The sequence below is a fragment of the Corythoichthys intestinalis genome, chromosome 12, assembly GCF_030265065.1.
Source record: "Corythoichthys intestinalis isolate RoL2023-P3 chromosome 12, ASM3026506v1, whole genome shotgun sequence".
Classification (NCBI taxonomy): Eukaryota; Metazoa; Chordata; class Actinopteri; order Syngnathiformes; family Syngnathidae; genus Corythoichthys; species Corythoichthys intestinalis.
Genome location: NC_080406.1, coordinates 86,274 through 109,892, shown reverse-complemented (window position 1 = coordinate 109,892; position 23,619 = coordinate 86,274). Strand labels below are relative to the sequence as shown.

The 23,619-nt window shown below is 53.1% G+C and overlaps 1 protein-coding gene across 1 annotated transcript in view; it reads left to right on the top strand.

The window, feature by feature from the left end:
- The window catches only part of ttn.1 (titin, tandem duplicate 1), a 155,628-nt gene that overhangs the window by 105,233 nt on the left and 26,776 nt on the right, over nucleotides 1-23,619 (top strand). Inside the window, exons 166-170 of the mRNA XM_057851593.1 lie at nucleotides 4,518-4,715; nucleotides 4,806-5,102; nucleotides 5,197-5,787; nucleotides 5,870-6,172; nucleotides 6,252-23,534. Coding sequence (XP_057707576.1) covers nucleotides 4,518-4,715; nucleotides 4,806-5,102; nucleotides 5,197-5,787; nucleotides 5,870-6,172; nucleotides 6,252-23,534 — 18,672 coding nt within the window. The remainder of the gene's footprint in view (nucleotides 1-4,517; nucleotides 4,716-4,805; nucleotides 5,103-5,196; nucleotides 5,788-5,869; nucleotides 6,173-6,251; nucleotides 23,535-23,619) is intronic.

Genomic DNA, 23,619 nt, shown 5'->3' with positions numbered 1-23,619 from the left:
CAAAATGAAGATCCCAACTACATTGATGAAGCCATAAATTCCATAAATCAACCCTGAAAATGCATACCTGTGAAGTCAAAAACCATTTTAGGTGACTCCCTCTTGAAGCTCATCAAGAGAATAGCAACAATGTGCAAAAAAAGTCATCAGAGAAAAGGGGTGGTTACTTTCAAGATTCTAGAATATTGTACATGGTTTTTGTTATTTCACCTTTTTTGTCTCAGTACATAATTCCACACGTATTCATTCATAACTTTAATACCTTCAGTGAGAATTTACAGTGTTTATACTCAAGAAAATAAAGAAAACGCACTAATGAGAAGGTGTGTCCAAACTTTTGGCCTGTACTGTATAAAGTTTGAGAATCTATTTTCCCGTTCAGCTGCTTGGACACCCACAACACTGACATGATCCGATCACGTGATAGGAAACCGGGTCCGATCCCATCATTTTTAGAGGATCGGAATCGGGTGAAAATGTTTTTTGTTGTTGTTTTTTTTAAATTGATCTATTTTAAGTATTGACACATTGGCACCGTTTTCAAATAAATTTAATGACAATTGCTGTCAATGAGTGATGAAGAGGTATAAAAATAAGGGATGTCCCCAATCCGATCACATGATTGGAAACCAGGCCTGAGCACGTCAATTTTAGAAGTTTGGGCACCGGGTGAAAAGGATCATGTTCCTAAGAATTTTTTTTTTTTTTTTTGTTGGAAAGCAACAAAATAAGATATACTTTACAATCGTTAAGAGAAGCAAAAAACATATATATTTGTATTATGCAACATTTTTTTAAAGGCAAGGCAAATTTATTTCTATAGCACAATTCAACACAGGGCAATTCAAAGTGCTTTACATCATTTGAAGATCATAAAAATCACATTAAATCAATAGATCGTAAAAACAAAGACAAACGAAACAGGAAATAAAATTATACATAAAAATCACAAATAGAAAAAAAACTACTACTACTACTACTACTACTACTACTACTACTACTACTACTACTACTACTACTACTACTACTACTACTACTACTACTACTACTACTACTACTACTACTACTACTACTAATAATTGAAATCAGCAATGGAGATAAAGCACAAAAGGAATAGAAAGCAAATAGCTTGAAATATACAGACAAATAAAAGCGTTTTTAGCCCTGATTTAAAGGAGCTAACAGTTTGAGCATACTTCAGACCTTCAGGTAACCTGTTCCAGAGTTGAGGAACATAATAACTAAATGCTGCCTCACCCTGCTCGGTTCTTGTTCTTGGAACATACAGGAAACCGGTTTCAGACGACCTTAGGGTTCTAGATGTTTCAAAGGACTCTAACAAATCAAGCATGTATTTTGGTCCAAGGCCATTAACTCATTCACTCCCAGCCATTTTCGCCGGAGCAAGGCCCTTCGCTCCCGGCCGTTTTACTGGATTTTGACAGATTTTGCAAGGCCCACAGAAAATTCTGTTCTATTGTCATATAAACATGGAACCCATCAAAAGAAAGATTAGACTCTCTTCTTTCAGCTGAAAAAAAATTTCATATCTTTTTCCATTCTTTAGAAATCAGCCTTAGAAAATAGCTTAGTTTGAGCAATTTTCCAATTTCTGATGGAAAAAAACAGAGAAATTGAGCTTTTTGTAAAAGCATACATTTCAAACAGAACTTTAACACTGCTATTTTTCGCTTTTGTGACATCCCAAACATCTGGATAATGTTTTCGTTCTACAAAATAACATAAAGAACAAGACAAATAGAGCTTTTAACCCCAAAGTTACAATTTATTTACACATAACTAAACTATTGAACTGTTGAATTACTTGTGCACATAACAACGGGGAAGGCTCTCGGCTGCTCCCGGTTGAATGAGGTGGCTCCCAGTAATCTGATGAGTCCGGATCAAGATCGGTCACACTTTTTTCATCATCTTCATCATCATTGTCATCGTTGGGTTTCAACCTCGACCTCATGAGTAACCAGAGGTTGCGCTAGACTTTTTCGTTGTCTGTCATTTTGACTGACAGGGTCATAAAAATCCGGTCATAATCTATTTTTACCCGTCACTTAAATTTTTTAAATGATAATAATGACATATTCAATAGCAGTGTTGGTCAAAAGTGGTGCGTTACTTACTCAACTCTGAATAAATTGAAGAAACTACCAGCCATGTTGTGTCTACTCTCTGCTCTGTTGATTTGTCATCCAAGACTCGGGGTGCGTTCAGGTTTTAGAACAGCACACGTACTTCTGACTCCAAGCTGTTTGTCCCTGCTCATTCAATTAGGCTACGTTCATACTACAGGTCTTAATGCACAAATCCGATTTTTTTGTCATATCCGTTTTTTTGGAGTGTCCGTTCGGACTGCCTTTGTCCATTGAGACCATTCAAGTATTACGCATGCGCTCTAATTCGCAGTCCGACACGTGCCAGTGCGCAGAAGCATCAAAACAAATGACAAGTCATCCGTCATTCCAGGGCATCATATTTTGCTTTTCAAAAGGAGGACACAAATAACAGACATAAATAATCCCCGTTTAGGCTTATATTCACAGTTTATATGGATCGATAGCATGCACGCACTGTCCGTGCATGTCACACACACATACGGGCAGTTTGCCCTGACTCTCCAAGACAGGCTGCAGCCAGACCCCTCTCCCGACTCTCGGCCGTGTAGGAAATGTTGAAATATAGCTCACATAGAGCAGAGAGAAAACCGATCATTCTCATGCTTATCCTCAACCCATTTTTATCTTTTTATGACTGTTGTCAAGCTCGGCCCTTCCCCAAAAGCCGTGTTCACTGCAAGCTAGGCGCTAATAACGCACACCTGAAATCGGATTTGGGACACCGGACGGTACAGACCGCCGCGACAGTCTGGAAAAATGTGGCCCAGATCGGATTTGAACCACATAAAAAATGACCCAGATCGGATTTGAAATGGTCCACTTCTATGCGACTTGTCCCGCTCAGACCGTCAAGTTAATGCCTGACTCGAGTCGGAAAAACACGAAAAAATTGGATTCGTGCATTAAGACCTGTAGAATGAACGTAGCCTTAGACAATGCTCTCCAAAGCTTCCTAACGTTTCCGTGTTTGCTACACCTGAATGCTAGTTCGTAAGGCCAGCGACGTCATGCATCAAGAGAGACAATAGCTTATTAATATTAATATTGTAGCGTTTGCTAAGCGGACGTTTGGCCGCGAAAACAACACACGAGCCTTTTTCCTCTTTTCCTTTATTAACTTCCCGCCACTTCACCAATGCAAAAACAACAACAACTATATACACTGACACAATCTAGTCCACCAACCGGAGCGTCACGCTGGTGCACCAGCACACCAATGACAGCCCCGCGTTGGTGCATAAATTAACCCATTCATGACAGCCCCGGCGACGCTACAATATGCTCACTCGTTATCCTGTGGTCTGGGGTGTGAATTGCAACCTGTCAAAATGACGGATGGACTTCAGTTTTTTCAGTCACCGTTTTAAAAAACCGGTCAACGACGGAACATATTCGGTTAACGCGACCTCTGAGTAACGTAACGTGAGCTCCGCAGAACGTGTGTGGAACCTGACGCTGTTGTGGCCGTCACCGCCTGTCTCATCGAGATAGATTTTTTTGGATCCTTCTTTGACGATGGTTTCGTTTTCTTTTCAAAACACTCCTCCAGTGTCTTTTGCCTTTTTTTTTCTCCTCGATCGTTCTCCACATTTTTCTCAAATTCTCACGCGTCTTCACAAGATCCCTCCAACTTCTGTTTCCTGACTATTTTTCTTCACTTCTTTTCTTGGCCCGTGATGAGTTCTTACAAAACACGCTACTGCCCTCCAGTGGTCAGTTTTATTGCTTTAAAATGAGTTTTGAGCATTGTTCATTGCAGTTTAGGTGCAACAGAACCTAGAGATGCCTCTTGTAAAAAAACCCCCCCAAAAAAAACAGACTCATAAATACGTTTTTGGGACAGTGAAACAATTAAAAATAGAACGTATTTATTCGTTTTTGGGAGCGAATGAGTGAGGTGTTTTGTAGAAGTTGAAGAATCATGTGAAAATTATGAGTTTTTCAAAATTATTTTTTGGAGGGGCTGCCAAGCAACAAAATATTCAAAGATCAACAAGGATATTGTCAAAAGAAATCAAAAAAATGTAATTTTGTAATACATTAATTAGTAAATTGCTGAGGTAGCAGATTGGTACTCTGTATTGGCAGATCCTCAAAATCAGGTGACTTTGGTGCAAAAAATATGTGATTGGGACCATTTTGTCTACTCCCTTTGTGGTTGTTTAGATTGAGACAATGCAGCCGGCCAGAAGAGGCTGAATAGTAATGGAAAAATGTTTAAACATACTGTAAATGTATAAAGTAGTTTTAACAAAGTCATCTTAGCTGATTTATCAGGAGGATAGACACCCCGCGAGGAAGACATTTGACGTTTTCAGAGCGCAAGAACGCCACTTCTGTCTTGTAAAATCCTAACTCTCTTCCTCGCCACAAACCATCCCACAGGGTATCACGTGGAGTTCAAGGAGAGGAATAGCATGTTATGGAAGCGCTCCAGCCCAGCCGCCTTGAGAATGAAGGAACACAAGGTGACGGGGCTGACTGAAGGTTTGGAGTACGAGTTCAGGGTAATGGCCATTAACTTGGCCGGCATCGGCAGACCGAGTCCTCCCACAGACCCGCAAGTGGCCCTGGATCCTATCGGCAAGTGTAAAGCCGGCCGGGATGAGCCAAAGCTGGAGCTTCTGTCGCTTCTGTCGTTGGCGCTAGATGAACGATCGCATGTGTCTGCAGATGCTCCGGGCAAACCGGATCCAGTGAGCGTCACCAGAAGCACGGTGACCCTCCAGTGGGCGGAGCCGCAGTTTGACGGGGGCCACAGGCTGACGGGCTACATAGTGGAAAGACGCGATCTACCTTCCAAGATCTGGGTGAAGAGCAACAGCGTGAACGTGGTGGAACCCGCATACACTGTCACCGATCTTCAGGAGGGCTGCAAATACGAGTTCCGAATCCGAGCCAAGAACGCCGCCGGAGCTCTCAGTCCGCCGTCCGAACAGACTGATACCATCGTCTGCGTGGACGAATACGGTGAGGTCCTCGGACTCCGTGGACAAGTCGCACCACCTTCCGCAGATGGCGGTTGGGTTCTTAATTTCCCCCCCCTCTTCTCTCTTTTTAAAAGCCTCGCCGACCATCGTCATTGACGCTCAGGTGAGGGAAGCCGGAGTGACCGTCAGAGCCGGTGAAACCATCGTGGTTACGGCCACCAGTATCCTCGGCAAGCCTCCGCCGACGTCGCGCTGGTCTAAGGGAGGAAAGTACTTTAAGCCCTCAGAACTGGTCAATATCGAGACGACGGCAACCTCGTCCACGCTATCGGTAAAATACGCGGCGAGGAAGGACTCCGGGGATTATGTCATCACGGCAAGCAACCCCTTCGGCGTGAAGGAGGAAACGGTCAAGGTCAAAGTTCTGGACGTTCCCGCGGCTCCCGGTCCCATCGAATGTGGCGGCATCTCCTCTGAGAAGGTCACCCTGATGTGGACGCCTTCTCCTGAGGACGGGGGTTCTCCTATCAAGTACTACAAGCTAGAGAAGCGGGAAACCAGTCGCCTTTTGTGGACAATTCTGGAAGAGAAGGTGGTGGACTGTCACTATGTGGCCACTAAACTCATCCAGGAAAACGAGTATATCTTCCGAGTCTCTGCTGTCAACCAGTACGGCAGTAGTGAGCCGGCTCACTCCCAGCCTGTCAAGATGGTTGATAGATTTGGTAAGTACCGCTTCAGCTTGAGATGTTTAGTTCATTAAAGAGCCCCACTAAATTACAGGCGCTTATTTTTGCGTGTCCTCAGGTCCTCCCGGACCACCGTCCAAACCAGAAGTCGAAAAGGTCGACGGGCACTCCGCGACGGTGACGTGGAAAAGACCGACCGACGACGGCGGAAGCGACATTATCGGCTACTGTGTCGAGAAGAAGGAGAAGAAGGCCATGAGGTGGCTCAGGGCCTCCAAAAAGTCCGTTGCGGAGCTCAACTACAAGGTCACCGGATTGACTGAAGGCCTGCAGTACGAGTTCCGCGTTCTTGCCGAGAACAGAGCTGGCTACGGAGAGCCCAGCGAGCCCTCTGTGCCGGTCACAACCGTCGTTGCGACCTGTGAGTAAAAGCTGTCGGCAAAGTAAGAGAAAATGGCTGCTCAAAAGTCAAAATCTTTTTATTTTCCCATCTTTGTCAGTTGTTCCCGGACCGCCGGTGAATCCCAGGGTCACAGATACTAGCAAGACCACTGCCACTCTTAATTGGGGAAAACCACTGGATAACGGCGGACTCGACGTCACCGGCTACGTGATCGAGCACCAAAAAGAAGGAACGGACGAATGGATAAAGGACACGCCGTCATCTCCACTGAGAATCACCGAGTTTGTCGTCCCCGGCCTGGAAAACGCTTGCAGATACAATTTCCGGATTAGTGCCGTCAACCCTAAGGGCGCAGGAGAAGCCGCCCAAACGGCGGAACTGGTGGAGATAGTGGAGCGTGCTGCCGAGCCGGATTTGGAATTGGATGCGGAGCTGAGGCGGACGCTGGTAGTCCGGGCCGGATGCTCCATTCGTCTCTTTGTGCCCATCAAGGGACGGCCTACGCCGACCGTCGCCTGGACCAAGGAGGGCGCGCCCGTGCCGCGCGCCGTCATCGACAGCACCGAGGCCTACACCATGCTGCTCATTCCCGAAAGCCTGAGGAGCGACGCCGGTAAATATGAGCTTACTCTGGAAAACTCGGCCGGGAAGAAGAGTGCAAATGTTCACGTCAGAGTTCTAGATTCGCCCGGGCCGCCGCTCAACATCAAACCGGTCAGTATCGACAAGGAATCCATTGTCCTTCAGTGGGAAATGCCGCTCATCGACGGTGGCGCCAAGATCACAAATTACATTATCGAGAAGAGAGAATCGACACGCAAGGCCTTCGCTACCGTCGTGGCCAAATGTCCGACCACTTCAGTCAAGATCGGCGATCTGGGCGAAGGCTGCGAGTACTACTTTCGCGTGTATGGCGAGAATGAGTACGGTGTGGGCGAAGGGGCGGAGACCCCGGATCCCATCCGCGCCTCCCAGGCGCCGAGTCCTCCAGAAAGCATCGTGCCGACCGACGTCACCAAAAACTCTGTGAGCCTGGCTTGGACCAAACCCAAGCACGACGGGGGAAGCAGGCTGACGGGATACGTCCTGGAAGCCCAGAAGAAAGGGAGCGATCAGTGGGCCCACGTCACCAGTCTGAAAAACATGGACTTCACCGTGAAGAATCTCAACGAGAACGAAGAATACACATTCCGCGTGATGGCCGTCAACCACTCGGGGAGAAGCGCCCCGCGCGAAAGCAAGCCTGTCGTTATCAAGGATTCGTCCTCTCTACCGGAGTTCGATCTGCGCGGCATATGTCAGTCCACCATTATCGCCAAAGCCGGAGACGACATCAGGGTGGAAATTCCCGTTGTTGGACGCCCCAGGCCGGCGGTCAGCTGGCAGAAGGACGCTGGCGCCTTGAAGCTCACCCAGAGGACAAATGTGGAGAGCACTCCCGCCACTGTTATCCTCACCATCAACGAATGCACCAGAGCGGACAGCGGCACGTACGCCGTGACGGCAAAGAACATTATCGGTTCCGTCACCGACAACATTTTGGTCAAAGTGCACGACGTTCCGGGGCCGCCCAAAGGACCCGTCGCGATCAGCGAAATCTCTCGGACCTACTGCGTTTTCACGTGGGACGCGCCAGAAAACGACGGGGGCGTTCCGATTAACAATTACGTGGTGGAGATCAGAGACACGACCACGCAGACTTGGACGGAGCTAACATCCACGGCTATTCGGACCACCTTCAAAGCCACGCGCCTAACCACGGGCTCGGAATACCAGTTCCGAGTGAAGGCCAAAAACCGCTACGGCGTAGGCCCCGCCATAACCTCCGAGTCGGTGGTGGCCACGTACCCCTTCAAAGTTCCGGGACCGCCCGGGACGCCCCACGTCGTGGCCTTCACCAAGGATTCCATCACCATCGGCTGGAACGAACCCGTGTCCGACGGTGGAAACGAAGTCGCCGGCTACCACGTGGAGAGAAAAGAACGAAGCAGCATCATGTGGCAGAAAATCAGCGTCGGTCTTGTGAAAGGAAACGTACTGAAATCTAGCGGCCTGGAAGACGGGGCCGCGTACGAGTTCCGCGTCATGGCAGAAAACAAGGCCGGAATCGGAAAGCCCAGCAAAGCTTCCGAAGCCATCGTGGCTTTGGATCCGGTGGACCCCCCGGGTCCGCCCGTGCCCACCTTCGTCAGTAACAACGCCATCACCATTGCGTGGACCAAGCCCGAGTACGACGGCGGATTCAAGATTACTGGCTACACGGTGGAGAAGCGAGAACTTCCCGCCGGCCGCTGGATCAAAGCCAACTTCACCAACGTCATTGAGACGACATTCACCGTCAGCGGGCTGACCCGGGACGCGGCTTACGAGTTCCGGGTGATGGCGAGGAACTCCGCGGGAGCCGTGAGCGCCCCTTCGGAGCCCTCGGAGCCCATCGCCTGCAAAGACAATGTTATTGAGCCGCGCATCATGGTGGACGCCGTCTTCAAAGATGTGCTTCTGGTGAAGGCGGGAGAATCCTTCAAACTGGACGCCGACATCGCCGGTCAACCCGCTCCGTCCGTGAATTGGACCAAGAACGAAAAAGAGGTGGAGAACACATTGAAACTGGAGGTCAAGTTCACTGAGCTGACGACAGCGCTGACCAACAAAGACTCGGTCAGAGCTGACGGAGGAGAATTTGTCTTGACGGCCACCAACGTCGCCGGCCTTTGCAAGCAGATCTTTAGAGTCAAAGTGCTGGACAGACCCGGCCCGCCGCTCGGACCTCTCGCCGTGACCGACGTCACAGCGGACGACTGTTTGCTGACGTGGGCCCCGCCTCTCGACGACGGCGGTTCCCCGATCGAAAGTTACGTGGTCGAGAAGCGGGAGTCCAGCAGACTGGTTTGGAGCAACGTCGCCTCGGACCTGCGGGTTACCCAATATAAGGTCGGCAAGCTTCTCAAAGGAAACGAGTACATCTTCAGAGTGATGGCGGTGAACAAATACGGTAACGGCGAGCCCCTGGATTCGGAGCCAGTGATTGCCGACGATCCGTACCGGGTTCCGGACGTACCCGAGAATCCGCAGGTCACCGCCGTTGCCAAGGATTCCATGGTAGTGATGTGGCAGGTGCCAAAGAACGACGGCGGGACACCCGTCACGAACTACCACGTTGAAAGGAAAGACCGACTAGGCCTGCGCTGGGTTAAGTGTAACAAGAGGAAGGTCAAAGATCTGCAGTTCAAGGCCACGGGGCTTGTCACAGGACATGAATACGAATTCAGGATCTTTGCGGAGAACGCTGCGGGCATTAGCGCCCCCAGCCTGGCCAGTCCCTTCCACAAGGCCAGCGATGCCTTGTACAAACCAGGGCCTCCGTGTAACCCCAGAATTCTGGACACCACCAAGTCATCTATTACCGTGGCCTGGAACAAGCCGGCCTATGACGGCGGCTCCGACATCACGGGTTACGTGGTTGAGAGCTGCATACCTTCTGAGGAGGAGGAGTGGAAAATTGTCACGCCCAAGGAGGGACTACTCGCCACCTCTTTCACCTTAATCAATCTGACGGAGGATCAGGAATACAAAATCAACATCTCCGCCGTCAACGGCGAAGGAATCGGTGAAGCCGCCGCCGTACCCGGCAGACCCAAGGCCGAGGACAGACTAGTCCCGCCAGAGCTGGATTTGGATGCGGAACTCTGTAAAGTGGTCACCCTTCGAGCTTGCTGCACTCTCAGACTCTTTGTTCCCATCAGAGGACGACCCGCTCCGCAGGCAAAGTGGAGCAAGGAGGATGGCGAACCCGTCGAGAGGGCCACTGTTGACACCACCACGTCGTACACGTCCCTCGTTGTCGGAAACTTGAACAGATTCGACAGCGGAAAGTATAACCTCACGGTGGAAAACAGCTCCGGTTCTAAGACCGTCACGGTCCAAGTCCGAGTACTCGATACACCGAGTGCTCCGCAGAATCTGAAGATCGGCGGCGTGACCAGTCAATCCGTCACGCTATCTTGGGATCCGCCGGCAAACGACGGGGGATCCAAGATAAAGAACTACATTGTGGAAAAGCGCGAATCCACCAGAAAGGCTTACGCCACGGTCAGCGCCACGTGCCATCACACCGCCTTTGTCGTGGAGCAGCTCCTAGAAGGATGCAACTATTATTTCAGGGTTTTGGCCGAGAACGAGTACGGCATCGGCCTGCCTGTCGAGACCGGCGAATCTGTTAAGGTGTCGGAGAAACCACAACCTCCTGGAAAAATCAGTCTGAAGGACGTCACGAAGAACAGCGTCACGCTTTCCTGGGAAAAGCCGGAGCACGACGGCGGCAGCAGAGTGGGCTGTTACGTTGTAGAGGTCCAACCCAAAGGTGTGGACAAGTGGGCGCAGGCCGCCATCGTGAAAGAAACGGAAGCTACCATCGGCGGTCTCAACGTGGGCGAAGAATATATGTTCCGCGTGGCAGCCAGGAACGAGAAAGGAACGAGTGACCCTCGTCAAATTGGAGTTCCCGTCATCGTGAAAGATCTAGTCATATCGCCGGCTGTGAAAACGGCGTTCGACACCTTCAGCGTGTTGGCTGGCGAAGATCTGACGGTGGAGCTTCCGTACGTAGCCAGGCCCAAAGCAGCAGTCTCCTGGCACAAAGATGGCCAACCGCTCAAGAGAACGACCCGCGTCAACTTTGGCGCCACAGAAAGGGTGCTGAACCTCAGCATCAAAGAGGCATCCAAAGAGGATTTCGGACACTACCGAGTGACTCTCAGTAATACGGCTGGAGAGGCCACGGCGGACGTTGGCGTGGTAGTGCTGGACAAACCCGGACAGCCGGGTGGTCCGGTCAAGGTGGAGGAGGTGACTTCTGACAGCGTAACCATTTCTTGGAGACCGCCAGAGTATGACGGCGGTTGTACAATTAAGAACTACGTTGTGGAAAAGAGAGATACGTCCACCACCAATTGGACCGTTGTCTCTCCGAACCTGGCCAGGACCACAGTCAAAGCGTGTCGCTTGAAAACGGGCTCCGAATATCAGTTCAGAATCGCGGCAGAAAACCGATACGGGAAAGGTCCGGTTCTTCAGTCCGAGTCGATCGTAGCTCAATATCCATACAAACTTCCGGGACCGCCGGGAACGCCCTCCATCGCAGTGTGCACCAAGGACAGCATGGTGGTGGCGTGGAACGAACCCGTCAATGACGGGGGCAGCTCCATCTTGGGCTACCATCTGGAGCGCAAGGAAAGAACCAGCATCCTTTGGGTCAAGCTCAATAAATTGCTGATAAAAGACCAAACCTTCAAGACCATTGGCCTGGAACCGGGAATGGAATACGAGTTCAGAGTTTATGCTGAAAACATCGTGGGCGTGGGCAAAGTCAGCAAAGTGTCCGAAGGTCACGTGGCCAGAGATCCTTGCGACCCTCCGGGCACGCCCGAGGCCACCAAGATCACCAGGCATTCGGTTCACATCGCTTGGACCAAGCCCGAGTACGATGGCGGCGCCAAGATTACGGGCTACACGGTGGAGAAGAAGGAGCTTCCCGAAGGCCGCTGGTTGAAAGCAAACTTCACCAACGTCATCGAGACGGAATACGCTGCAACGGGACTGCTGCAGGATAAGCAGTACGAGTTCCGAGTCATTGCCAGAAACGCCGCCGGAGTTTTTAGTCTCCCTTCTTACAGCACTGGCCCCATCACTGCCAGGGATGAGATCGAGCCCCCCCGTATCAGCATCGATCCAGAGTACACTCAGACCCTGGTGGTAAAAGCAGGGGAAAACTTTAAGATCGACGCAGACGTTCACGGCAAACCCTTGCCCTCCGTCACCTGGCTGAAAGGTGAGCAGGAACTGGCTAACACCATCCACTGTGAAATTAGGAACACAGCCACCCATGCCTGTGTCGCCGTAAAAGAAGCAAAACTTCATGACGGAGGCGTTTATACTCTGTTGCTGAAAAATCCAGGTGGGGAAAAGGCTGCACGGGTCAACGTGGTGATTCTAGACAAACCTGGAGAACCTCAAGGACCTCTTCGCGTGACGGATATTATCAAAGACCGATGCCGTCTCACATGGAAAGAGCCGCAACAGGACGGCGGTAGCAAGATAACTCACTACGTCGTGGAGAGGAGAGAGACTAGTAGACTAGTCTGGACGGTCGTGGATCCCAAAGTAGCAAATACCTACCTCGACGTGGCAAAGCTCCTGGAAGGCAACGAGTACATCTTCCGCGTCCACGCTGTCAACGAATTTGGCGGTAGCGTGCCTCTGCAGTCCGAGCCGGCCATGATCAAAGATCCTTACACGGCTCCCGGACCGCCCAAAGGTTTGGAGGTCTTGAAGGTAAAGAAGGATTCAATGGTGCTGACGTGGGAGGCTCCGGCTGAGAATGGAGGCAGTCCTATCACCACGTACGTCATTGAAAAGCACGACAAAGAAGGCGTACGCTGGACCAGATGCAACAGGCAAGCCGTCTTAGATCTAACTTTCAAGATCACGGGACTCCTGGAGAGTCACAGTTACGAGTTCAGGGTCGCCGCGGAGAATTCCGTGGGCGTCGGTGAGCCCAGTTCGCCGACAGTCTATCACAAAGCCCTCGATCCCATCTTCAGGCCAGGCCCGCCGCAAAATCCCAGAGTTACAGACACCAGCAAATCTTCGGTCTTCCTGTCATGGGGCAAGCCTCTCTGTGACGGAGGATCGGAGATCCAGGGATATGTGGTCGAGCGCCGCGCCATTTCGGCTGGCGAAGCGCAGATCGAAGCCTCTGCCTCAGAGGCTCCGGCCACCGATGTGCCCGTAGAGGACTGGATCATGTGCACGCCAGCGACCGGTGTCAAGAAGACAAAGTTTGAGGTTGTAAACCTGAAAGAAAATCAGGCTTACCAATTTAGAGTGTGCGCCACTAACAAGGTCGGGGTCGGCGAACCCGCCGATGTCGCCGGAGCGGTTGTCGCCCAGGAAAGGGCGGATGAACCGGACCTTGACATAGACCCGGAACTGAGAAAGATTGTGACCGTCCAGGCGGGACTTTCCCTTCGACTCTTCATTCCGATCAGGGGGAGACCAGCTCCCGCTGTCAAGTGGGACAAGGACGACGCGCCGCTTAAGGAGAAAGCTCAAGTTGAAGTGACCAGCAGTTACACGGCCCTTGTGATTGATCATATGAGCAGGGTAGACAGTGGCAAATACACAGTAACCGCAGTCAATGCCAGCGGAAGCAAATCTGCCAGTGTCGTAGTGCGGGTTCTCGATACTCCGAGCGCGCCCGTAAACCTGACGGTGAAGGAAATAACAAACCAGTCGGTGACACTGGCCTGGGACTTACCTCTTCTAGACGGCGGCTCCAAAATCAGAAACTATATTGTGGAAAAGAGGGAGAGTACGCGCAAAACGTACGCTGCCGTGGTGACCAATTGCCACGCTCTTTCGTGGAAGATCGAGCCGCTCCAGGAGGGCTGCAGTTATTACTTCCGAGTCCTTGCCGAGAATGCGCACGGTGTGGGTTTGCCAGCGGTCACCGTCGACCCGCTGAAAGTTTCAGAGGTGCCTCAGGCTCCCAAGAGTTTGACTGTAACGGACCAAACCAACACCAGCGTATCTTTGGCCTGGGAGCATCCAGAATACGACGGCGGCAGTAGGGTCGTCCAGTACTTGTTGGAGGTACAGCTCAAGGGCCAAGAGAAGTGGTCTGGCGTCAACACGTACAAAACGATGGAGACCACCGTTCCCAATCTGAACCCAGGGCAGGAGTACCTCTTTCGAGTGACGGCCATCAACGACAAGGGCAAAAGTGAGCCCAGAGTCCTCTCTGGCCACGTCACCACCAAGAACTTGGTGTTCGGGCCCGACGTTCGACCCGCTTTTAGCAGCTACAGTGTCCACGTCAGTAAAGATCTAAAAATTGAAGTGCCAATCTTTGGACGCCCCAAACCCACCATAGCGTGGACCAAGGATGGCGCGCCGCTTAAGTTCACCACGAGAGTGAACATTCACAACGAGCAGACGCTAACGAGTCTGAGCATTAAGGAGGCGGCGGGCGACGACGGAGGCATGTACAGCATCCGTGCGGCTAACTCGTCCGGAGAAAAGGAGGTCACCGTCGAAATCGTGGTACTGGACAAGCCCGGACCGCCGTCCGGCCCGGTAAGATTTGACGAAATAACCACACAGAGTGTGACCATTTCATGGGATCCGCCAAAACACAACGGCGGTTGCCAGATTTCCAACTACATTGTGCAGAAAAGAGAAACCGTAACAACAACGTGGGAAAATATCAACGCAAACTGCGCCAGAACCACCATCAAAGTGCCCAGACTGAAAACCGGAGCCGAGTACCAGTTTAGGATTATGGCACAAAACCGCTACGGGAAGAGTCACGGCCTGGATTCGTCTGCTGTCGTCGCTCAGTACCCTTACAAAGAACCCGGCCCACCGGGCACGCCGTTCATCTCATCGCTCTCGAGAGATCACCAGATTGTGGAGTGGCACGAGCCCATCTCGGATGGAGGCAGTCCGGTCCTCGGCTACCATCTCGAAAGGAAAGAGAGGAATAGCATTCTGTGGGTCAGAATCAACAAGACGCTCATACACCAGACCAATTACAAGAGCCACCCCTTAGAGGAAGGTGTCGAGTACGAGTACCGGGTGTACGCTGAAAATATTGTTGGCGTGGGACGGTGCAGTAAGGTTTCTGAGGGTTGCGTGGCCAGAGACCCGTGCGATCCCCCCGGCACACCAGAAGCCGTCCACGTGACTAAAGACACCATCGTCATTCAGTGGACTAAACCGGAATATGATGGCGGCAGCAATGTGACTGGCTACCTGGTGGAAAGGTGCGACTTGCCCGAAGGCCGCTGGGTGAGGGCCAACTTCACCAATGTGATCGAGACCCAGTTTACCGCTACTGGCCTCACGGAGAATTCGCAATACGACTTTCGGGTCATTGCCAAAAATGCCGTCGGCACCGTCAGCAAGCCGTCGTACAACAGCGGACCCATCACGGCCAGCGACAGGATTGAAGCGCCCAAATTCTCAATTGACCCCGCCTTCACCAAGACCGTCATCGTCAACGCCGGCGAGACCTTCAAGCTGGATGCAGACGTGCGTGGCAAGCCCCTGCCGGCGATGCGCTGGTTCAAGGGTGAGGTTCCGCTGGAAAATACTCTCAGGCTGGACATCAAAAACACAGAGAACCGTGCTCTGATCGTCGTCAAGGACTCTGTGAGAAATGACAGCGGCGTCTACACGCTCGAGCTGATTAACGAGGCCGGCGCCGAAAGTGTGCCTTTCAAAGTCTTGGTCTTGGACCGGCCCAGCCCTTGCGAGGGACCACTTCACGTGGCGGGCGTTGCCGAGGATCGATGCTCGCTGGCGTGGCGGGTGCCTTCGCACGACGGGGGAAGTCCCATCACGCATTACGTCATTGAAAGAAGAGAGACCAGCCGTCTTGCTTGGACCGTCGTTTCTTCCAGTTGCACCGGCACCTGCTACAAGGTCACCAACTTGCTGGAAGGCAACGAGTACATGTTCCGTGTCACGGCAGTCAACCGTTACGGTGCCAGCGGGCCGCTGGAGTCCGGCGCGGTGGTCACCAAGACTCCTTTCGTACTCCCTGGTCCACCTCACATCGAGGATGTAGCCAACATCACTCACGACGGCATGACCGTCACGTGGACCGCTCCGGAATCTGATGGCGGCAGCCAAATTTCCAATTACGTCCTTGAAAAGAAAGACCGAGCGGGAGTTAAATGGACCAGATGCAACAGACAGAAAGTCACGGACCTCTCCTTCAGAGTGACCGGCCTGACGGCCGGCCATGAGTACGAGTTCCGAGTGGCCGCCGAGAACGCGGTCGGCCCGGGAGAGCCGTCTCTGCCGAGCTCCTACTACAAGGCCGCCGATCCCAAGTACAAGCCCGGCTCCCCCGCCTACGTCAATGTCGTGGACACCACCCCCAGCTCTGTCACGGTGTCGTGGGGCAAGCCACTGTCAGACGGCGGCAGTCCCATTCAGGGATACGTCGTCGAGATCTGCGAGGCCGAGGGAGAGCAGTGGACCATGGTTACTCCCCCCACAGGCTTGCGACTTAACAAATACGAGATCCCCAAACTGAAAGAGGGTCAGGAATATAAGATTCAGGTTTGCGCTCTCAACAAACTCGGAGTCGGCGAGCCGGCTGTCCTCTCGGGAACCGTCAAACCTGAAGAAAGGCTCGAGGCGCCTCAGATCCACCTGGATTCCGAGCTGCGTAAGGGAATATCCGTGAAGGCCGGCGGCTCGGTCAGGATTCACGTTCCGTTCAAGGGCAGACCGACCCCCGAGATCAAGTGGTCGAAGGATGAGGCGGCCCTAAGTGAGAAGGTGTCGGTGGAAAAGAGTCCCGCGTTCACGCAGCTGTCGGTGGATTCCTGCGACAGATGCGATTCCGGAAAATACACTCTCACACTGACCAATAGCAGCGGGTCCGTGTCCGAATTTGTCGGCGTTAAAGTCCTGGATACGCCGGGAGCCCCGCAGAACCTCGTCGTTAAAGATGTCAGGAAGGACTCGGTCACCCTTGCTTGGGATGCGCCGCTGATTGACGGGGGTTCCAAAATTAAGAACTATGTCATTGACAAGCGGGAATCGACCAGGAAAGCTTATGCAAATGTCTCAACCAAATGCACAAAGACCACATTCAAAGTAGAGAACCTGATCGAGGGCGCCTTGTATTACTTCAGAGTTATGGCCGAGAACGAATACGGCGTCGGCCAGGCAATGGAAACCAAGACCGCGTCCAAGGCCTCCGAGGTACCGCTTCCCGTCGGAAACATCTCCGTGGTCGACGTCACCAAAGTCAGCGTATCGTTGGCCTGGGAGAAACCGGAGCATGACGGAGGCAGTCGGATCGCCGGCTACCTCATCGAGATTCAGCTCAAGGGTACGGATAAATGGGGCGTCGCGGCCAACACCAAGATCTGCGAGGGCACGGCGGCAGGCCTCACCAGCGGGACGGAATATCTCTTCCGCGTTATCGCTTACAATGAGAAAGGAAAGAGCGAGCCCAAGGTGCTTGCGGCACCGGTCGTCGCCTGTGACTTGACTCTGGAGCCCAGTGTTAAGATGCAATTCGATACGTACAGCGTGCTAGCGGGAAAAGATCTGACCTTGACGTTCCCTGTCCTGGGGAGGCCCAAACCTCGAATAAGCTGGACAAAGGACGGTCAGCTCCTGAAGGTGACTTCTAGAGTCAACGTTCTCCACACGCCTACGACCACCGGCATTCAGATCACCGAAGCGTGTAAGGAAGACTTTGGAAAATACTCCGTCACGGCGAGCAACAGTGCGGGCACCTCGACTGAAAACATGGACGTCATTATTCTGGATAAACCGGGTCCGCCGAGCGGTCCGCTTCGAGTCGTCGAGGTCAGTAACACCTTCGTTCACCTTTCGTGGGAGCCCCCTGTGTACAAGGGCGGATGTCAGGTGAAGCATTATATCGTGGAAAAGAGAGAGACTGCGGGCAACACGTGGCAGTCTGTAACCACGCAGCTGGCCAGGACGGCGTTCAAAGTCACCAAGCTGAAGACCGGCGCCGAATACCAATTCAGGGTCATTGCTGAAAACAGATATGGAAAAGGTGCCCCTCTAGACTCGAAGGCCGTCGTCGTCCAGTACCCGTATAAGCCGCCAGGCCCCCCGGGAACTCCTTACGTCAAGTCTGCCACCAAAGAGATGATGATCATCGAATGGAATGAACCGGTCAACGACGGCGGGAGCGCGGTGACCGGCTACCATCTGGAGAGTAAAGAGCGGAGCAGTATCCTGTGGAACAAGCTCAACAAGACCCCCATCGTCGATACTCAGTTCAAGATCTGTAATCTGGAAGAAGGAATCGGATACGAATTCAGAGTGTATGCCGAAAACATCGTAGGAGTCGGCAGATGCAGTAAAGTCTCAGAGTCCTTTGTCGCTCGCGATCCATGTGACCCTCCCGGTGCTCCGGAGGCCGTGAGCGTCTCCAAAAGCCTCATCAAGATAAGCTGGACCAAGCCTCAGTACGACGGCGGCAGCAAAGTCAACGGATACATTGTCGAAAAGAGAGAGCCGGCCTCCGCTGACGGGCGCTGGGTGCGAGAAAACTTCACCAATATCGCGGAGACCGAATATAGCGTCAGCGGTCTGACAGAAAACCAGCAATACGAATTCAGGGTGATTGCCCGTAACGCGGCCGGCGTCTTCAGCGAGCCTTCAGACAGCTCGGGACCCATAACCGCGACCGATGAAATTGAGCCACCCAGGGCCTCCATGGACCCCAAGTACAAGGACGTAATTGTCATCAATGCCGGGGAAAATTTAATCATGGATGCCGACATCCATGGAAAACCGGTTCCTGATGCGGCCTGGCTCAAGGAAGGCAAGGAACTGGGAAAAACTTTGCGCATCGAAGTGAAAAATACTGCCAAGTGCTCTGCCGTGACGATTAAGGATGTGACCAAACTGGATAGTGGGAACTATCAACTTGTGCTGAAGAACCTGGGGGGCACGAAAACCTTCCCGATCGCAGTCAAAGTGCTCGACAAGCCAGGTAAACCTGCGGGGCCCTTGAAGGTGACTGAAATCGCGGCCGACAGATGCGCTCTCGCCTGGTTGGAGCCGAGCCTGGACGGCGGCGCTCCTATCACCCGCTACGTGGTGGAGAAGCGAGAGACCAGCAGTTTATCGTGGACGGTGGCGGCGGACAATATTCAGAGTCTGTATCACAAATTGACAAACCTGCTCGCAGGCAACGAATACATTTTACGAGTCAGGGCCGTGAACAAATATGGCACTGGCGATTATCTGGAGGGCGAGCCCTTTGTGGCGCGCAATCCATACAAGCCCCCGAGTGCTCCCGGGACGCCGGAGGCCAGCCAGATCGCAAAGGATTCCATGCTTCTGTCGTGGGCTGCTCCGGAACACACCGGCGGGGCAGACGTTGCCGGCTACCACCTGGAAAAACGCGACAAAGACGGCGTCCGCTGGACAAAGTGCAACAGACAAAAATTGATGGACACGAGCTTCAAAGTGACGGGACTGATGAGCGATCACTTTTACGAGTTCCGCGTCGCGGCCGAGAACGAGGCCGGAGTGGGAGACCTGAGTGAATTGTCGCTGTTCTACAGAGCCTGTGATGCCACCAGACCCCCCGGACCCCCGCGCCACCCCAAAGTGACGGACTACTCAAAGTCCTCTGTCTCTCTTTCCTGGGGCAAACCCGACTTTGACGGCGGGGCCTACATCAAGGGATACGTTGTTGAAATGCGCGAGTATACGCCGGTGCCAGAGTCGCCGGAAGAGGTGGAGGTCGCCCCAGCGGTTGACGCGCCGGTAGAAAAACAGTGGCGCACATGCACGCCGCCCTCTGGCATTCAGGCCACTAAACTCACAGTCTCCGACGTGAAAGAAGGAGAAGAATATCAGTTCCGCGTGTGTGCCGTCAATTCGGAGGGAGTGGGCGAGGCCGCTCACTTTCACGGCACGGTGGTTGCCGCGGACAGGCTGGAGGCGCCCGAAATCGAGCTGGACGCCGACCTCCGAAAGGTGGTGTCCGTGCGAGCCGGAGGCACCTTGCGTCTGTTCGTCACCATCAGGGGCAGGCCAGAACCCAGCATCAAATGGGAAAAAATGGACGGCGCTCTCACAGATCGCGCCGTGATCGATAACACCGGCTCCTACACCATGCTGGTCATTGACAACGCTAACCGCTGGGACAGTGGCAAATATTCGCTCACCTTGGAGAACAGCAGCGGCTCCAAGTCTGCCGTGGTCGCCGTGAGAGTTTTGGACACGCCTGGTGCGCCGCAGAACTTGACTGTGAAGGAACTCAAAAAGGATTCCGTGACTCTGATCTGGGACACGCCGATTGCCGACGGCGGCTCCAAAATCACCAACTACATAGTTGAGAAACGAGAGTCCGTCCGCAAGGCCTACACTACTGTTACCAGCAACTGCACAGCCAATGCGTTCAAGATTGAAGAGTTGCCCGAGGGGGGGATTTTCTACTTCCGCGTTTGCGCTGTCAATAAGTACGGCCAAGGACCGACGGCTGAAACCAAAGAAGTCAAAGTGTCCGAGGTACCCCTGCCACCGAGCAACGTGATGGTCACCGACGTGACGAAGAGCAGCGTTTCGCTCTCGTGGGACAAATCTGCACATGATGGCGGTAGTAAAATTATCTGCTACAACGTGGAATTCAAGCCCAAGAGTGGTGACAAATGGGGTACGGCCTGCACGGTCAAAGTGCCGGAGGCAACAATTCCCAACCTGAAGTCCGACGAAAGCTATTTATTCAGAGTCGTGGCAATCAACGAGAAAGGAAAAAGCCAGCCCAAGGAGCTGGGTTTGCCTGTACCGGTCAAAGACGTGGCCATCCAGCCGTCCATCTCTTTGTTATTCACCACTTACAGCGTGAAGGCCGGAGACGACCTGACCGTGGAGGTTCCGGTGAGAGGCAGACCGAAGCCCGTGGTCTCGTGGAAGAGGGATGGTCTCCCCGTCAAGCAGACGTCCTCGGTTACCATTTTGAACTCGGCGACCTCGTCCAGTGTTCTCATTAAAAAGGCTGGCAGGGAACACGTGGGTAAGTACGAGATCACCCTGGCCAACACGGCGGGAACGGTGACCTCGCATCTGGATGTCATTGTCCTGGACAAACCCAGCCCGCCGACAAGCGTAAAGGTGGACGCCGTGACCTCCGATAGCATCTCGCTTTCCTGGTCTCCGCCAGATTACGACGGCGGCTGCTCTATAAGCAACTACGTGGTGGAGAAGAGAGATACCAACACACAAGACTGGCAAATGGCTGCGAGCAACGTGGCCAGAACTGCCTACAAGGCCGTCCGCTTGACGCACGGGGCAGAGTACCAATTTCGCATCTATGCGGTCAACCGTTACGGAAAGAGCGCGCATGTAGATTCCCCCGCAATTACGGCTCAGTACAACTTTAAGCAACCCGGACCGCCCTCCACGCCCGCAGTGAAGCTCGCGACCAAATCTTACATGCTGGTGACCTGGAACGAGCCCGTCAACGACGGCGGAAGTCCCGTTCTCGGCTATCACCTGGAACGCAAGGAGCGCGCGAGTATTCTCTGGACGAAGATGAACAGGGGAATGATCAAGGACTCTGAATACAAAGTCAGTGGAATAGAAGAGGGTGCCATGTACGAATTTCGCGTCTATGCTGAAAACATCGCCGGCATCGGTAAATGCAGCAAGGCCTCTGAGCCCGTGGCGGCACGAGATCCATGCGACCCTCCGGGAACCCCCGTCGTCACCTCTGTTAGCAAAACGTCCGTCTCCCTGTCTTGGGACAAACCCCAATATGACGGCGGCGCCAAGGTGTCCGGCTACATCATCGAAAGCAGAGATCTTCCCGAAGGTCGCTGGACAAGGTGCAACTTTACCAATGTGCCCGAGACACACTATCGAGTGACGGGCCTCACGGAGAACGGCCAATACGACTTCCGTGTCATTGCTAAGAACGCGGCGGGACTGTTGAGCGAAGCCTCCGACAACACGGGCCCCGTCGCGGTCAAGGATGACGTGGAGCTGCCGCGCATCATGACGGATGTTAAATACAGAGAGACCGTATTCGTCAAAGCGGGAGAAACCGTGAAGATTCACGCCGATATCGCAGGCCGTCCCGCGCCCGTCGTCGCCTGGAGCAAAGATGGCGACGAGCTCCTTCCTCGAGCAAGAATCCAGATCGTCTCCACGGATAGCGGTACTTCGGTGATCGTGAAAGACTGCGTCAGAAGAGACTCTGGTCAATATGTACTCACGCTACAGAACATCGCCGGCACGGTCAGCGTGCCGATAAATTGTGTGGTTCTGGATAAATCGGGGCCCCCCGCGGGACCGCTGCAGATAACGGGTCTCACGGCCGAGGACTGCACCCTGTCGTGGGGTCCGCCTCAAGAGCCCGGCGGCGCCGACATCACGCACTATGTCGTCGAAAAGCGCGAGACCAGCCGCTTGGCCTGGACGCTAGTGAAGGGCGATGTCACCAAAACATACTACGCCGTCACGGGACTGCTCAAGGGCAACGAATACATCTTCAGGGTTTCGGCCGTCAACAAACACGGAAGCGGCGAGCCTCTGGAGAGCGACGCCGTCAAGGTTACCGATCCGTACGCGTTTGCCACCGCTCCGCTCAACATCGACGTGACTGACATCACCGGAGATTCCATGACACTCACGTGGTCCAAGCCGGCGAGCGATGGCGGCAGCCCGATCGCCGGCTACGTGGTCGAGCGCCGGGAGAAGACGGGAATGCGCTGGATCCGCGTCAACAGAAATCTCATTGCCCAATGTAGCGCGGTAGTCACCAAATTGCGTAAGGGTTGCGAGTACGACTTCAGGGTCTGTGCTGAAAACGCCGCTGGTCTGAGCCCTCCGAGTGAAACCTCTGCTTCCTTTAGAGCTCTGGATCCTCTGACAGTTCCTAATCCTCCGTCCAAGCCAAAGATTGTCAATTCAACCAAGGATAGCGTGTCCATTGTTTGGAAAGCGCCTAATGATAACGGCGGTGCTCCAATCCTCGGATACGGCGTGGAATACAGGGACTACGTTCACAAGGCAGCGGCGGAAGATGAGGAAGGATATGAAGAAGAAGAGGAACCGCAGGAAGAGCTGCAGAGATGGCTGGAGGCCATCTCGCTCACCAAAAGCTTAGAGTTCACAGTTACAGGCCTAAAAGCCGACACTGAATACGAATTCTGTGTCAGAGCCATCAACAAAATCGGAAGCAGCGCGCGCAGCCACTATTCGGATGCGGCCGCGGCAGCGGATAGGACTGCAGCGCCAGCGTTCGACGTGGACGTCGAGATGCGTAAGGTCCTAGTGGTGAAGCGCGGCACGGCGTTTACCCTCAACGTCCCCTTCAAAGGTAAACCGGTTCCCTCGGCGGAATGGGCCAAGGAGGGCGCCGATCTAAAAGTCAGAGGAACAATTGAGTCGACCGACTCCAGCGCGTCGCTGACCATTGAGAAGTCGACCAGAAATGACTCTGGAGAGTACCGCCTCACGATCGCTTCCAGTTTAGGAGAGGCGACGTTACCCCTAATCGTGAAGGTGCTGGACTCTCCCGGACCCCCGCTCAATGTCAAAGTTTCAGCGGTCACCCGGGATTCCGCGAGTCTGACTTGGGAAGCCCCGGAGAACGACGGCGGGGACGCAGTGAAGGCCTACCACGTGGAAAAGCGCGAGGCCAGTAAAAAGGCCTGGGTTTCTGTGACCACTAACTGCCATGCCTTGACGTATAAAGTAGAAGACCTGTTGGAAGGCGCTGTCTATTACTTCAGAGTTATCGGAGAGAATGAATACGGAGTGGGCGTACCTCAGGAAGCCAAGGCTGGCACCAAGATTACAGGTAAGGTTCAGTCGCATCCCTTTTCACTTCAGCACGATGGGTGGGTGGCAAAAAGAAACAAACTCGTTCAATTGTGTGCGTTTGT